Raw genomic sequence first — 17,284 nt, forward strand, 5'->3', positions numbered from 1 at the left:
CTGATGTATTCTTCGTAGAGAAGACAGCTGAGATCTTTTATTAGTGAATAATGCCCCTTGTGACATTTATGGAACTCAGCAGGTTAGCTTCAGTCCAACAAGAGTATTGCAGCTCATAGGACAGATACTATGCATTAATTAATTCCCTGAGATGTGCTTTATGCTATTCTGGTCACATGTAGCCAAAGCTTAGCATGACAAGCAGTGGGCATATATATTGTATCTAGCCTTTTGCCCTAATAGTCAGGAAACCACTAAGTGGCTGGATAAAAACTATCTGAACAAGACCAAGTTCATTTACCACGTTAAATTAAATAAAAACAAGTGCAAACCATAGAAACAAACAGTCCTGGATGGCACAGCAGTGCATTGTAGAGATTTAGTCTGTTTAAGACAAATATCTTCATTGAAAAAAAGAAAACAACTAATAAATGTGCCAGAAAAGATGTAGTGCATTATGGTTCGGCATTTCCACACCCTTGGCTGTATAAAGTAGTGTTTGTTACCAGCTTCACTGAACGTTTGGACTCTCCTTTGGAAATCATGAGTGAACATATACAATGGAGCATAAAAGTATTGCCTTTATATAGAGTTTTGTATTTATCTTACAGACTTGGCTGAAAGATTCTCTTGGAGCACCCCACGTTATGATAGTAAGAGGAAAATAAATAAAATCACTAAGTAGGGAGGCTACAAAGCTAGGAGGCCATAGAAATCTTTATTTGTTGATGAAGCGTATGGTTCAGTGTTTGCATGACTGAAAAGCACTTAGGAAAAGAAACGCCAGAATGTGTTAACAGGCTGCAGTGTAATTGGAACAGTTTAAAGGGTCTGATGTTTTATGCTGCTAAAATATAAATGAATAATTTTGATAAGGGGTGGGGGATAACTGTCAAGTGTCTAAGATATGCACAAATGGTTGTTATTTAGGGTTGATACCTTTTCAAATGGCCAAAGTGGGACATTTTCGGGACAAGCATCAGATTTTACAAGCCGACACATACCCACGGTCAGTACAAAGGATAGAACTTTACTTTTTTCCTAAATAAAAGCTTATTCTTGTAGCATTTTCGTTGCTTAATCTGTTTCTTATAACATTTAGGTATTTTAGATACAGAATAACTTTTATGCAACTATTACATAAAATATAGGACATAATTATGTCCTACAATCTCAGGACATTTGCCATTTTTAATATTTTTTGTCAGGACACAACTGCCCAAAGAGGGACTGTCCCTCGCAAAGTGGGACAGGTGGTAACCCGGTGTTTTTCTACTGACATTGACCGCGAATGGGCAGTTACCAACAAAATTGTTTTTGCTCTTTTTTGTGCATTTGCCATGTGGGACTAGAATGATATATGACATAAGTGTAGAAATAAATAAATACCCAAGTCTTCATGTTTGCGCATCAGATAGAGTATGAAACCATGAAGTGATTTTTTACATTACAGATAACCCAGTAAGACGTAAGAGACAATCTGGCCACTGAGCTGTCTCTATCCTTATCTGTAACAAAAGGCAGGGTTTAAGCAAATTGTTTGATGCAAATAAACGGACCGCTGTCCTGTTAAATTCGGGGCTGCTGGTTATGCACACATCGTGGAGTTATTTTTTTTCTACGGACTGACTAGTGAGAGAAATGAAACTTCTGGCAATTTTGTTTGTTTTCTTAGCATCTTCAGTATCAAGTATGCGATTTATTTAATTTAGTCAAATAATTGAGTTTCAAACCAGGGTTATCGTAAATGTATCTTGTGGGACTAGTACTTAAATTGAGATTTTTTTTTGGCGACGTGTGGCGTTACAGCTGCCCTTATTCATTACTTTTATTTGATGTTCCTGTATTTCTGTGTGTTTAGTGCCCGGTTTACCAAACTTTTTGATTTCTTATTCCAGGTGCCCGCTCCGAGGTGACCCTGATTGACTCCGGTGGGGATGTGATGGAGCCCGGGGGGTCCCTCCGGTTGAGCTGCAAGGTGTCCGGGTTTAATTACGGTCTTTACGCAATGGCGTGGATGCGGCAGCCACCGGGTCAGACATTTGAGTACATCGCGTACATCAACTCTAACGGACAAAGTTTATTCTATATCCCATCCGTGAGGGGCCGGTTCACCGTGTCCAGGGACAATTCCAATTACATGCTGTACCTGGATATGAACTGTCTGAAGGCTGAAGACACAGCCCGGTACTACTGTGCGAGGTGGTCACAGCGTTTGGGAACCGGGAGACCCCTATACAAATAACTTACCCTCGCTGATAGAGAGTGTGTGTGTGTGGGGGGGGGGGGGGTACATTCTTACAATAACTTACTCTGATACTCTCGGGGAGGTACACCCTTAAAATAACTTACTAACTCTGATATTGTGGGGGACACCTTAAAATAACTTGGGGGGTTCACATGGATTACTTTCTGTGAAGAAAAAGTTATTAGTGCTTTTGATCGTGTTCACCAAAGAAACTGTGTGCGTGTGCTTTAAGTCTTCAGAACTTCTGATGGGGAAGATCAGAAAACGAGGTATTATTTATGTTTTAATCAGTAGTTGCAGATAATGCAGGCAAGTTATGAAATGATGCATTGTACAAACATCCTTTCCCTCAGAACCAACATTATTCCTCCCCATATCTGGGTACTTCTTTTCTCGAGAGTGCTGTGCATTATGGGGCTAGAAGTAATAAGTGGTATAGTTCCAAAATGAAGGACAGTTTGTAACCTTACTCTAATTCACTCAAAAAAGTTACTAGAACAAGTTATGTATCAACGTCCAATAAGTATGGAACTTTAATTACTGTCATTATTGACTGACTGCAATCCTCATTAATTTATCAGAAAATCAAACATTTTACAGGACAAAAATATGAGGCAAAGTGGTGGATGTTTTGCAAAATCATGGACAGTCGAGATATATGTTCCTTACCTACTTCTGAGTCCCACACCGGTTATATTCTTTTATAGCAGACATTAACAGTGTCAGTGGCACAACATGTAGGATTGGTTATTTAGTGATGTTTAGAGGCATACCTCTGAACCTCTTAGAGCAAGAAATCTGGACAAAGTCATTAATAAAAGTAGGACAAAGGTCCAAAAATAGGGACAATTTTTAAATATTGCTCTTAGAAACTTAGAAAATAGATAAAATAATACGCTTTGCATTAGCATGACTTGTTTGAAGGATGTCAAGTCTGAAACTGAAATGTCTGTCATTATTTTCTAACTTCAGTCTTTAATAATTTGCCAGAAAACCACAATTTTATGAAAAATGGACCAAAAATATGAGGTAAAAATCTAGACATTTTGCAAAAATCTTTACATTTGAGAGGTATGGTTGGAGGTTGACACATTTTCTTCAAAGTTACATTTTAGTTTGTTCATAACTGTGAGTTTATTCCCACGTCCATAATATATCCCAAGTAATGTTGCCATATTGTGCACATTTTAGGGACCCCATCAAGTTTGCACTCAGGAGATCATCTTCAAAGGACTATTGCAGTACACTTACATCACTATTCCAGCATGTTATCCACTTTCATTACCTCCCTCTCCACTTCCCACCCCCAACACCCCATCCTTCTCCCACTCATCCTCATCAAAAGTTTCCTTCTGTTTAATATACCAAGTGAACTTATCCTTCGTTATCTTCCAGTATAAACATGTCCACTTACATTAGACGGGTTTCAAGCAGGAGAATGTCTCTGTTCCAAAGTATATATCTGACATGAGTTAGTGGTAAATCAAGTTGGCTATAGTGTGTAGGGTCCTGGGTTCTAACCTTGCAAGGGCTGACGAGGGGGTTGGGAGGGTGGCCTAATGGTTAAGTTGTTTGCCTTACAAACTCAAGGTGCGGGGTTTGAGTCTCACAAGGTATAATTGGCTAAGCTCAAAATGGCTCGCAAAGGCAGTTAGCCTAGTACTAACCTATGAACCTATGCAAAATTGTGTAGTGCATCAAGGCAATCAATATTATAGAAACTTGTTCACCATGACCTTTTACCCATGTTTCCAACAAATCTGCTTCATCTTCCTTCAAAGTAACTTTTACCTTATTTATTTGTCTGTCTAGTCCATCTCTCTATCCATCTATCTGTCATTGGCTATAACTAGTAGTGTCAGTGGAACAACATGTAGCACATTCACCATTGGTGCAGAAGGCTGTGGGTTAAATTCCCACACCAGATAGATCAAATGATGACTGTGCAGTGTGTCATAAAGGTTGTACTGCACTTCTGATTGTGCCTTTTTTCAAATGAGATGTTAAAGCAAGTTCCCATCAGCTTGAGTTGGTGGTAGCTCAGATGGATGTAAAAGATTCCATAGTAGTTATCGAAAAGAGTAGGAGTCTTTTATTTCTGTAGAAAAGAACTCTTACAACATATTTACAAATGTACAGATATACAAGTATACAAATATATTTACACATATTCATAATTTCCTTTATAGTCATATTAAATTTTCATCTCTATTAGACCCCCACACCTTTTTCCATAACCACTATTTGATTTTACTTAATATTGTTGTTAAAATCCATTTACTATTAAGCATAATTTCATTTATTCTTTCATTCCATATAACCCGTATGATATAAGATAACTTTTAATCTATTCTCTTAATATAGTACTTACTTCTGTTCATATAATATCCATATTTAATCATGTCCATGTTTATTTTATCCACTTCTTTTATATCTTAAAAAAATCTTCATTACATAGTTTTCTCCCAAAATTTTTGTACTCTTGTACATTTCAAAAACACATGCTCCGTAGTTGTTTCTTTACAACAATGTAAACATATTCTGTCACTTTTCTTTTTATATTGCATATTTCATTTTACTGGTAATTTATTATCGGTCTCCACAAAACAATCTTGACATTCTACTTTTTGACTACACCATTTGCTTCTTATTTTCATAGCTTTAATTTTGTTTTATCTGTTAGATCTTTCCATGGTTTTATATAGTATTTTTTTATTATATTCTTATGCCACACTTTTCTATCTTTTTCTTTATCAATTTTTAGTTTTCACAAAAGTACTTTTTCTTGGTAATATTTTATTTCTTCATGTCTACACTCTTTTCGTCTTTTATACCATATCTCAGCATTTATCATGCTTACATTTAAATAATTTTACTACTAATTTTTCATCTTTTTCATTTGCCCACTTTAACACTTTGTAGCAATTTAATGTAGCAGCATAGACCACTCGGTTAATTAACCCTAAGACTCCTCCCTCTTTATTTATATGCAAAAGGCCTCTTTTTGCTGTGCTTCATCTGGAATTCCTATATAAATGAAAAAAATATATATTTGCAATCATCCTGGGAATTTAATAAACTCAGTGTAGGCTTTGCGCAAAGCCTACATGGAGTTTACGTGTTGGCATGGTGACCAGCATCGGTAATTACATAGTCATGCTGCTCACCACATTTAAACATAAACAAGTGCTCTTTCATGGCTAGCAACAGTGTTGCCGGTTAGGAAACTGTGCAAAGCAACATGGACATCAGCAGAAATGTAAACCTGTTTACCTAGTGGCAAACCAGCTCAGCGTATTTGCACGGAATGCCAAAATGATTACCACTGTTATCATTAAAGCAATTGTATACATCTCCAACATATTATAGTTAAGTTTATACAGTACTGTGGAAACCTGTGTCAGGCATACTAAACAAATGTTGTGTAAATGTTCAGTAAGGGTATATAGATTACATTATAAATAAACAGGCAATGTGTGTGCATTGAATAGGGACACACACACATGAATTGTAGGAGTGAACACGGAAACAGGACAGATGAAACATGGCAATGTACAGGAGATGAGGACATGTCAATGAAGACAGTTGTAGCATGAACACTAATCACATATCAACATGATACAGTATGGACTGCACAATGAATATATAAGTTCAATCTGCCGGCACATGAGATGATGCCACAATATAAACAATTAAATGAACAACATCAACAATCAGCTTAGCTTCTGGTGTCAGTCCAGAATCCAGTATCTATCACCCTGGAATTAGATGGTTGGCCATGTTGCTATATTATCAATGATCTGCACCTGTGTCCTCTAGGCTGTCATATCCTGACAAAGGCACTTGCTTCTCCCATAGTGCCTTTTTAGGCAATGTTAAATCAAAAATAATTCTGACCTTATACAATCCACTGGAGGCAAACTCAGTGTTCTGCCTCTTAATGTTAGGAGACTAAACATGAAGATGTACTGGATGAAATTGCCAACCTGCTAGATGACATATTTGAAAGTAAATTCACCCCCTGGACCCACAGGCCATACCCCAAAGCATACTTTACAAAGTCCTCTGCCAAGTATCTCTAGAGATCAGGTCATATCTGTGCTCTCCAAGGCTAGACATACAGACTAAATGGTACCAGATAACATCCCAGGTTGTGTACTAAACAATCTATTAACAACAGTACCCATAAGCTCCAACCCAGTGTTGTGAGACCTGTGAATACAGGTACATAGCAATCTGAACTTCAAACACCAAGTTTTCACAGTGGTAAGGAAAGCCTTCTATGTCATGCACCTCATAAGTAAGGGCATCGCACCTAGATCTGAAGATGTTATGACACCAATGTTCTTGACCCTCAGCAGAATATTACTAGAGTGCAATGTTCCCTTTTGCAGGTACCTCACCAGACACCTGCAGCAGCTGGAGAGACCACAGGGGTTTCTCAACAAAGAAATGCAGGGCCTTCAAACCATGCCATGCTGCACGTGAATAGATTGAAAGCTCTATCATTGTACTCTTTATCATATTGGCTTTTGAGAGGTGACTTGTGCCTGGCTTACAAGGCAGGCTCTGACCCTGCGCTGTTGGAAATGCTGCACATCAACAAATCTGATGGCAATCTAAACTTCCAAATCATATGAATCAGAGCTCCTCACTGACTCTTTTCAAGTGCAACCTAGACAAATGGATGGGAGACTGAAAAATCACCCTGGGGCTGGCACCAATGTCCGTCATTGACAGGGGTAGTTGATGTTGACTGCAGACTCACTCTGTGAATTACCCATCTAATAAGGACAAGTGGTGCATTTATGATTAACATGGCTAGGTGTGTAAAGTCTGTAGGACTGCTAACCTAGTAACTTCCTATGAAAATATGAACCTGTGCCAGCAGTTCTCAAGGGCCATATTACTACAGCTGTTATGGAAGGAGCATGTAATGTAATAGCAGCAATGGCCATCAGTACAGTAGCTGACATCATAGATTGCAATGGCCTCTTGTAGTCATATTGTATATCCGCACCTCAGTATAGCATATGTCAATGACAGTAACATTGACATGTGAAGTGATCATAGGATCATAGGACACTATTAGCCTGATGGCCAATATCACATGAAATCTTAGCCATCATTATAAAATGATATTAACAATGCCTATATGTATATCATGGAAGATAGTAAGACTATTGTGTGTATAGGTTCATAGGTTCATGGGTAGGTACTAGGCTATTGGCCCTAGGGCCTATAAAAGCCTAGCCAAAAAGGTACCCTGGCTTTCGCCACCTAAGAAAATAATTTTCCTGTGCCCCTGTCAAGTAGAGCCACAGAGGTGATCCCCGGGGTGAATTTCCTAGTTCCTATCCAATCATCAAGATTTTTCTTGAAGAGTGCTAATGAGCTTTGTTTGATATAGATAGGTAGTTTGCTCCAGAGTATGGGAAGTCTCTGGGACAGGAATCTATCCCTCCAGCATGTTCTGTTTATTGTGGTGACAAGTTTTAGGTCCCTAGAGCTTGTAGCTGGGAGGGATTGGGATTTCTTTAAGTGGACCATATCCAACAGCTCTGGGTTTGACATAGCTTTGTATGTTAGGCAGAGATCGCCTCCGAGTAGGCAATATGTGACAGAGTAAAGCTGGAGTTTTATGAGACAGTCTCTATGGGCATCTGTTTGAGGCCGATAATCCTCTTTGTGAGGTATTTCTGCAGCCTTTCCAGTTGTTGTAGATGTCTTGTGAGGTACATACCAAAAGGGGTGTTGTACTCTATAATGGGTCTAATGAGCGTCGAGTAGAGGGGAACAATGACCTCTTTTTTCCTGGATGAGAAACCTTTTGTAATGAGGTGTGCCATGTAGAAGGATTTCCTGACTACTGTGGCGATGTGATTATCAAAGGAGAGACTACTGTCCGCCTGTGTACCAAGGTCTGTTATCACAATTTCAGTGTTAAGTAGACTACCACCTATGTGGTAGCTCATGGGTACATAGTTTTTACCAAAGGGGATGACAATGCACTTTTTGGCATTGAGCTTGAGGCCATGGCTTTGATACCAGGCATCTGTCTCAGTGACGCCCTTTTGAAGGATGTCCACATTGTTAGGAGTTTCGATTATGGCTCCTAGTTTGCAGTCATCTGCAAACTTTGTTAGCCTGTACTTCAGAAAAGTATATACCAAACAGGAGAGGACCCAGGACTGAACCCTGTGGTGCTCCACTTGTCAGTGGTCTGAAGTCAGATTTGGAGTCTGCTACTTTCACAGTGTGGGTTCTGTCAGTGAGTCAGTTGCCAATCCATCTTGTGACATAGGGATGTATACCTAGTTTAGTGAGTTTATCTATAATTCCATAGTGGGGATGGTGCCAAAAGCCTTGGCAAGATCTAGATAAGCTGTGTGAACCACCTTATCCTTGTCTACAGCTTTGGTAACTGCTTCAAAGAAGTCTATTAGGTTTAGGAGACATGATCTGCCTTTTACAAACCCGAACTGGGTGGAGTCCAGAGTTTGGAGATTACCAATGTCTTTGTTTATAAGTTCCATGATGATATGTTCCATGGCCTTGCAGACCAGGCTAGTTAGGCTAATGGGGCGTAGTTCCCGACGTCCGTGGTGGCTCCCCTTTGTGGAGTGGAATAACTGTCACTGTGCACCATTCAGTGGGCACAAAGCCTGAGGTGAGGCTATGATTGAACATGGTGCTTAGGTGGTGTGCCAGTTCATTCTGTAGTTTGTGTAGAATGCAGCCTGTTGTCAGGTCCCATGGATGCTGTGTTCTTGGCTTTGGAGAGTGTGGTTTTTCACCTGTGCAGCTGTGATTACAGGAACTTTGCATTCTTCCAGTATAGAGATGGGCCCTTTAGGGGGTGAGAGGGGGGGTAAAGTTAGCACTGAACCTATCTGCCAGGATGTTGGCAATATCAGTTGGTTCTGTATATTTAGTGCCATTGTGCTGTAACTCAGAGCAGATCTGAGTGTTGCCATTGAGATTCTTGACATAGCTATAGAATGCTTTGTGGTTGTCTTTAGAATCAGTGGTGATTTTGTTTTTGTAACTAGCTTTGGAGGATTTTATGAGGGATCTCAGCTTCTTACTGAGGCTGACCAGGGAGTTCCTCCAATCATGGGCTTTTACACTTTTTTTGCAACAGTTTCTTTTTTCTGTTGTAGAGTTTGTTTATGGCAGGGGACCACCAGATTGGCTTCCTTTTTTTGGAGGATAGCATCTTGGTTATGTTAGGGATAGCATGATCCATGCACTTGTGTATGTGCTTTTAAAGTGCATTTGTGTAGGATTCAGCAGTCATACCTCTATTGTCCGTCTGCATCGGTGTCGTGAAGTTTGCCACTTCTGTCTTAAGAAGCGTGAAGTTGGCTTTGGAGAAGTTTTTTACGGTGGTTTCCCTAATGGGGGTGGGGTGGGTTGTGGATGTCTGGGGTGATTAGCTTGTGGTCAGCTCTAATCAACCAGGAATTGACCTCTGGCGTGGAACACCGGTTGCCCATGTTGGTAATGACCGGGTCTAGGATATTGCTGCCCCTGGTGGGGGTGTGTATAAGTCAGTCTAAGGCGTTGGAATTTATGAATTCCAGAAAATATTGAGCAAAAGAGTTGGTACGTGAGTAGTTTTCCCAGTTAATGGTGGGGTAATTGAAATCACCCATTATTAGGGTGTTGGGTTGTGCCCTAATATTTTCCAGTGTATCAAGAAATGAGGAGTGGGAATCCTGGGGCATGGTGGGGGATCTATAACAAGTTACAATTTGGATTGCAGTCTTGCCTAGAGTTAGTTGCAATTGGGTAATCTCTGATGCATTATGCTGAGCAACTAGCCTGGAGATGTGGATATCCTTAATGAATATGGACACACCTCCGCCTTTAGTGTTTCGGTCCAGGTTAGGTGGCCGAAAGGTGTGGTATGAATTATAGCTTGGTAATGAAGGGGTGCTTTCTGGAGCCTTGAACCAGGTCTCTGTCACTGCACAGATGTCGATGTTCTCCATTTTAAGGAGTGCCTTGAGCGAATGCATTTTGTGGTTTAGACTTCTAGCATTGAGTAGCATTACCCTCAGATTTTGCTTGCTTGTACCTGTTACGGTGTATATTTGCTGAATTGCATTACATTTTGCCATTGCCCATATGTGACATGTGCACCACATCATGACAGACTTAGAAATCAGTGGACTAGGAATGTCTTCCATAGGGTCATGGAGGGATCCTGCTTCATGATGTGTGTATGCATATTTGACATGAGGGCATCATTCCCTCCTTTTAATTTCTCCAAATCTTTTGGGTTTCTAATACTGTGATGATAATGGACCACATTCCTAAGTCAAAGTATGATTAAAGTTCATGCAATTAGTATAGTTTCACTCTTTGATGTCAGCCAGTAGTGCTCTTTGCAGCACCTGCAATGTGCTCAGTAATGACTCCTCCTGCAATTCATACAGAGTTACATGTATTGGTAACATATCTAAATACAATTGTAGAGTATTTTTATAAGACCCGTTGCTCCTACTACTATTGGAACTGTCTAGTTTCTCTGTATGCAAGACACTGTAGTCACTGGGTGTGGCAATTTCAATGATGCTAGTTTTGTCTTCTTTTCTTGGACCACTATAAACGGTTTTCTAGAATCTATCTTTTGAACTGTTGGTAAAGGAACATCCCATGTGGTATAGACTTCTTAATTTTCTATGATGCTTTGTGGCTTATGTTTCCAGTGTTTTTCAGCCACTTCAGTACCATAATGTTTACACAATCCCCAGTGCAACAGTCTTGCCACATAATTATGCCTTTCAGTATACAGTCCTTCTGCCATTAGTGTGTTTGAACCCGCAAAAGGTGTGCAACTGTTTCCAGTTCGGTTTTTCCAAACCTACATTTGTCTGTTTCTCCCATATGTTCAATGGACTTTGTAAACCAATGTGTACGCAGCCACTATCTTGGGCCACCAGTATTAACCTTTCATCTCTTTGAATTCACCTCTCCTCAGCCATTCCTGGTCAACATGAGGTTCATCCAGAAGTTTTCTGTACTTGCAACTATATGCTTTTTCCACATTTCTTGCCTTCTCATCTGGTCCTTCAACTTATATTCTTTCTTTTGTTTTTTTTTTGGTACATTCAGTTGCTGCCTGATTTTTATCTGCTTCTGGTTTGATTTCCATTCCCGCTTGATGCTGATATGCTTCTGCTAGATTAAGCAGAGAAGTCACCTTAGATTTATTCTCCTCATGTTTCAAAACTTTCACTATGTTTGGGTCTTGTGAGGTCAGCAGATATGTGTGAAGTCCCACGATTGCAGATCTATACATATAATCAATTTCAAGGAGGCCCATCCCTCCTTCGGAACGGGGAATATATATAATCTTGTCATGCACTGATTTTTAAAAATCATTTGGTGAGCATGAAGGATCCTTCTTGTTTTCCTATATAATATATCCAACATGTTTTGGGGTCAGTCAATCACTCCAAAACTGCAAGTTAGGACAAGAAGAGCAAATTGGTTTATAGCTTGGATTTTTGTTCCTAGATGTCAGTGCTGTTTTCAGGATTAATTTAAGTCTTCTGAAGTATTCCTTACTAAGTTTTATTCACATTTGTTTGTGTTTTATTGTTGATCCTTCATCAATTCCCAAATATTTACACACTCCTCCTTGCTCAAGTTATTTTATATCAAATTCTTGTCTCAAACTGATGTTTGATATTGCAGTTTTCCTGCTTTAAAGGTTGCATGTTAAGTTGTCTATCTCGCCTTCATTCTTGCTGGATGGGGTCGAGCTCTGACCGGGGCTCCCTGGCCAAAAAAGCTTCCTCTGGAGTTGGTTCCGCCGGCCTCTATATCCTCCAACAATGCACGCGGAGTTACCTCAGATCTCGTTCTGCCGCTACAGCTTGTGGAGTGTGTTGGTTTTCACCGCTTCTTAAGTAAACTGTCAGTAGTTAAATACTAACCCCTTTTATTTTTTTTTTTTTTTATTTAATTATTAGTTTAGTGGAATTAGTGGAATTTTTTTTCATTTTTTCCATTTCTTTCCCAAGAACTTAAGCCCTCCCTCGTCCTTCAGCCTTCTCCCTCTTCCCTCCTCTCCTGTGGTGTGTGTGTGTGTGTGTGTTTCTTCTTTTAATTAATTTTTTATGAGTTTTTTTTTATAATTTAAAAAATAAAATAAGATGTAAAAATGCAGTGTGTGTGGGTTACTTGTGTCTTGGTTACGCTGTGTAATAAATAAAGAAGGCTTCAAAGATATGTTTCAGGTGTCAGAGTGATGTCTCTGACAGACGGGGTCACACTCAGATTCACTGCCTGGGCACTTCTACACACTGGGGACTCTCCTGCTGTATATGCCGCCCAGTCCCAGGTCCTGCAGGAAAGAAAGGGAAAATTGAAGAGGAAAGAAAACTTAAACCTGAACATTCCCTTTTTTGTCTCTGGGAAGAAGCCCTTTTAGGCTCCTGGGCTTCTAGGAGTCGCTCTCTATTAGCTCCGTTGCATAAGGCTCGCCGGAGCCCTCGAGTTAAACCCTCGCCTGTTCCTCAAGCCTGCTGGAGCCGGTGTTAGAAACTTCGGTCGGCTCTGCTCCGACTGGAGCCTTATGGGCTCCTTTGAGAGACCTTTACCCATCCTCGGCAAGAGAAGAGATCTAGGTCACCATCCCCTTTGCACCCTGAACCAGCATCTCCATCACTCCTCTAGGTCTCCGAGGCTGTCATATCACTCCCATCGAGGGTAGTGAATGCGGCCGCCGCTCGAGGCACTGGAGTAAAGTCTTCTCTGCCCGACTCATCAGTTCAAACCTGCCTCAGTCAGTCTCTCATGCAGTCGATGCCTGCCCGTCCCCATCAGACTCCTCCTCCTCCCGGGCTCCTGAGCCGCCCCGAGAAGGTGGTAGCCGCTGGTTGAGCCGAGATCGGAACGAGAATTCGCTCTTTGCGGCTCTGATTTCTTTCTTTTCGCATCGGAACCGAATCTTCCCCGCCTCTCCCTCGCGGAGCTCGCCGCTGGTGAGTGAGGGCGGCGACCCCGTGACCCACTCGCTCCGTCGGTGCCGAGCTAGTTTTCTCAGCTTCTCGACCGACAGTGAGCCATCACTGGCCGACAGGAGTGCTGCTCGAGGTCAGGAGGCGGGGAGAGGACTGTCTCCTGCCCTGACAGGGGTGCGTCGGAGGTCAGCCCTGCAAGGTCAACACTCCCCCTCAGGTCAGTCCGTCCATCCTCCTCACCCTCTCTCCAGGCCCAAGTCAAGGAACCCTCCCTCTCGTGACGGGATTCCCGCAGCCTCGAGGCCTCCTGAACCCCCCCCGGCCTCCCCAGGCCTCTCTCCTCCCCTGTGAAGACTGACCCTCGAAGAGGAACATCTGACAGAGACACACAGGATTCTGAGTCCACCTTTCTTCTGACACACAGATTTTTTTGCGGGAGGGTTCCGAAATCTCCAGAGGGGAGTCTTTTCAGCTCTCAACCCTTCTTCTCAAACAGAGGGGGGAAGACACCTCCTGGGTGCTTTCCAGGAGATCTCTCCTGGGTGCAGTGTTTGGCTCTCCCGGCCATGACCTTCGTGGCTGTGTTGGCATGGACGGCCCTCTCCTGGTGGACCCGGGCATGGATCCTCATGGATTCATTCATACCCACCCCAGGAGACCTCACAATTCAGACTGCTGCACCCCCAGACACCAGTAGCTGAGCAGCTGACACCAAGAAGGAACTAGCTGAAAGGAATGTAGAGTCTGTGGGACCCTATAAGGGAACTGAGGTCCATGGACCATCCACAGAAGCTCCTGTTCTCGGTCCATGGACAGACTTACTCGAATCTGAGAAGCTTGTGCCATTTTACAAGTGACAAGTTGAAGGATCCTGAAGCTATGCCATTTTTGAAGGAATCTCCCTACAGCGTGGATTTTCAAAGTAAGATGAACACTCAGCCTGCGCCCCCTTGTTCCAGAGATAAGATCCATGCGCAGCAGCTATGCGGGAACCATCTAGCGAGCCTCCTTGCAGCGACAGGTTATGGGTTGATGGATGGACTGGGCCAAAGGTGCAATTTTGGCGGACTCCTAGCAACATGCTTTGCTGCATTCCCCGGAGTTGCAAGCAACTTTGACTCCTCAAGTGAAAGTGGCAAGCATCTTTCTGCGCAGACCGGTGGCAAAGAAATTTCGCTTCCGTGGTCCGCCAGAACAATTCCTTGAGGGCCTCCTGACAGCGCTGGTTTCTGTGGGAAGGCCTTACCCCGCAGAAAGCTCTCAAAGGGAAAAAAGTGAACAATGGTAAAAAATCTCGGACCGAGCTGAGAGGCGGGAATAAACCCAGGCGCCAGAGAAGCCTTCGAATGAATAATGGTAGACGCCGCCTCGAGGTAGGCAGCCCTTCAATCCAGGGCAGGGAGCAGCCTCTCTGATAAGCCCGGAGGGCTATCCCTGAGGTGCACTGTACCCAGAAGCCTCGTCAGCCCCCCTGGAAGACAAATGGAAGCAGTCCCACTGAGCCAAGGTCATTCTATTCCCATTCTTTCACACCCAAACCTATCAAAAAATCCCTTCATTCTTCTTTTCTTCCAAAGGGATCAATTTTTTTGGAAATTTCAAAGCAGCTTGCGAAAGAATTATTCAGCTGTTTTTTTTAGTTCCAAATTCCGAAGCTGCTCGCTGTCTTCAGCCAGTTCCAAAAGAAACAGGGAGGGAGACCAATTTGGATCTCAGTATTTTTTTTTCCATCAGAAAAGAAAACAACTGGAGATTTTGTCATCAGTATAATCATGAGATTAGATCAGAAAAAAAGAAACTGATGATGGTCGCTGCCCTCCATTCTACGGTATATCGGATAGTGGTTTAGCCAGACGCCCCTGCCCTTCCTCCGCTATCGTTCCCTATCACACAAAATGAAAGGGCCCTGTCTTTACTCCTGGCTGGGAGGCCAGCTCATTTTCACTTTTAAATGCATGGCTCCTGCAGCTTCTCACCCACGACTCCCCGGTGTGGCATTTCCATGTCAGACCCATCAGCTTGGTCACAGTTAGGCATTTCAATTGTCTCTGAATGTTGGATTTTTGGCTTTCCCTACATACACAAAGCTTCAGTATTTCAACCATTGCACTTTTCTGCTTTGTGCGAAAGGTCGTACTTCAAGGAATAATAGGCGCAAATCTAGACACAGTAGCTTCTTTTTTGTCATAGAGGATCAGATCAGCAATCTCTGGTAGACAGATCTATTCACAACAGAAACTGGAACAGAGAGAAATAACAGTTAGTTCTGAAAGTCAATCAATGCTCTTTAGATCATTATACCTCTGCTTCCATTAGTACATTTCCATATTATGAACCTTCAATGGATGCTCTCTACAAAATGTCTTCCCTAGCAAATTCCAATGTCCCCTTGGTTATCCACAATGGTGCTGCCAGCAACCACCAGCCCTACTCATCATGGATGTCAATCCTGCTCTTGCAGTCAGACCCTCATGTCCTCATGTCTTCCATGTCTTCTGACAACGGACGCCCCTGATCGGGTGCCTACTTGTCAGGGCCTCACGGTCTTCAGCACATGGCCCTAAGACTAATGCAGGCAGCACGTCTGTGGGCATTGAGAGTGCAGGACACGCCAGAACACATGGCAAAGACTCTCTTACCCCTTGGGGCACTCAGATGTTCTCAAGACATTTCTGCTCAAGCGGTTGGAATACATCCTTTGTGCTGGAGGTCAATCAACATACAAACAAATACAAGGCGAAGCACCCAGTTGCCCCTCACAGGGCTACTCAGAAAGACTCTCCCCTGAGGCTTACACTCAGCACCTGAAGTCCAATCAAATCCCAGACAAGTTGCCCAGAGCTATCCAAATGTTCACGCAAGTGGTCCTATCAAGACTTGTTGTGAGAGAAAACCTTTTCTGGTGTCTCTCAAAGACTACATCTTTTATAAAGTGACAACAGCAAGCTATCTCTCAATTTCAGTTATTCCCTTTATCAGCCAGTGAGAAACTTTCGCTCATTCCAAGTTTGGAGCCTCGCTTTGTATGGTTGCCCTCTTACCATCAATCTTCAAGTGATAACCCTAGTTCTTCACTCTATTCCTCTACCATCCTCCATCAGCAGAACTGGCCAAGGCGTGGGTGATTTCTACATCTCTCACATTGCTTGTGGTCCTTCATACAGACTCAGCCAGGCTTCTTTGATCCATCGTCGGTCAGTTTCATTGATCTTTTCTTGCCATCACCTCACTCAGTGGTTCCAGTTTCCCTCCCTCTAGCCAGTTCTGTCAATTTCCTCACTTCTCGACTCTTTTTCCATAAGCTTCCTATTCCTCCAGTTTAGGAAGATTTTCTTCTCCCTCTCTCAACGCCTTCCACATCTCTTTTATTTCTTGAAGTAGATCCCTTCATATTTCCTTCTTCAATAGTCCTATTTGAGTCTCTTCCTAACTTCCATATGCAGGTTCAAGGATTTTTTTCTTAAAGTTCCATTGGCTGCTCCCATCTAACTTTCATAAAGGTATCTAGGATATTTCTTCAGTTCCTGCTTCTATTGATTCTTTTTTTGAAATTGCACTTTCTTCATGTCTCCTATTGTTAATCCTCCTTCTCCTTCTCAGCTAATTTATAATCCTCTTTTGAGGTTCAGAATTTCGAACCTGCAGCTAACTTTTCTTTATCTTTTCTATGATTCCTCCCTCCTAGAATCTTTATTACTCAGCTACCCATCCTTCAGGAACTTTTCTAACTCTTACTTCTTGCTTATCTATTGTCTGTCTTTTTCCAGAACAATGACAACCAGGTTATCCTTTTGCCTATATTAGTCTCGACGCCAAACCTAAATCAAATCATTGATGCAGTGCCTTTTTTCCAGAATAGAAAACCTAGGTCTGAACAAAAATTACCTAGGCAGAATGTCCATTTCAAGTTTCCAGGGGGTAATACCAATTGACTAAATGGCTAAATTCAGATTTCAGTTGTTTATGTTTGTCTCCTTATTAGGAAAGCAGAAAAAAACTTTGACCAGCTGAGGTATCATTATTCAGTTGGCTAACATCTTTGATTTCCTTGTTTATT

The 17,284-nt window shown here is 42.0% G+C and overlaps 1 gene segment (V, D, J or C); it reads left to right on the top strand.

The window, feature by feature from the left end:
• Positions 1-1,647: 1,647 nt before the first annotated feature.
• LOC122798920 overlaps positions 1,648-17,284 on the top strand; it is a 399,307-nt gene continuing 383,670 nt past the window's right edge. The window contains 2 exon segments of the C gene segment in view: positions 1,648-1,690; positions 1,899-2,206. Coding sequence covers positions 1,943-2,206 — 264 coding nt within the window.

This window comes from Protopterus annectens, chromosome 3.part1 (assembly GCF_019279795.1).
Source record: "Protopterus annectens isolate FY-2018-M chromosome 3.part1, PAN1.0, whole genome shotgun sequence".
NCBI classification, from domain to species: Eukaryota; Metazoa; Chordata; order Ceratodontiformes; family Protopteridae; genus Protopterus; species Protopterus annectens.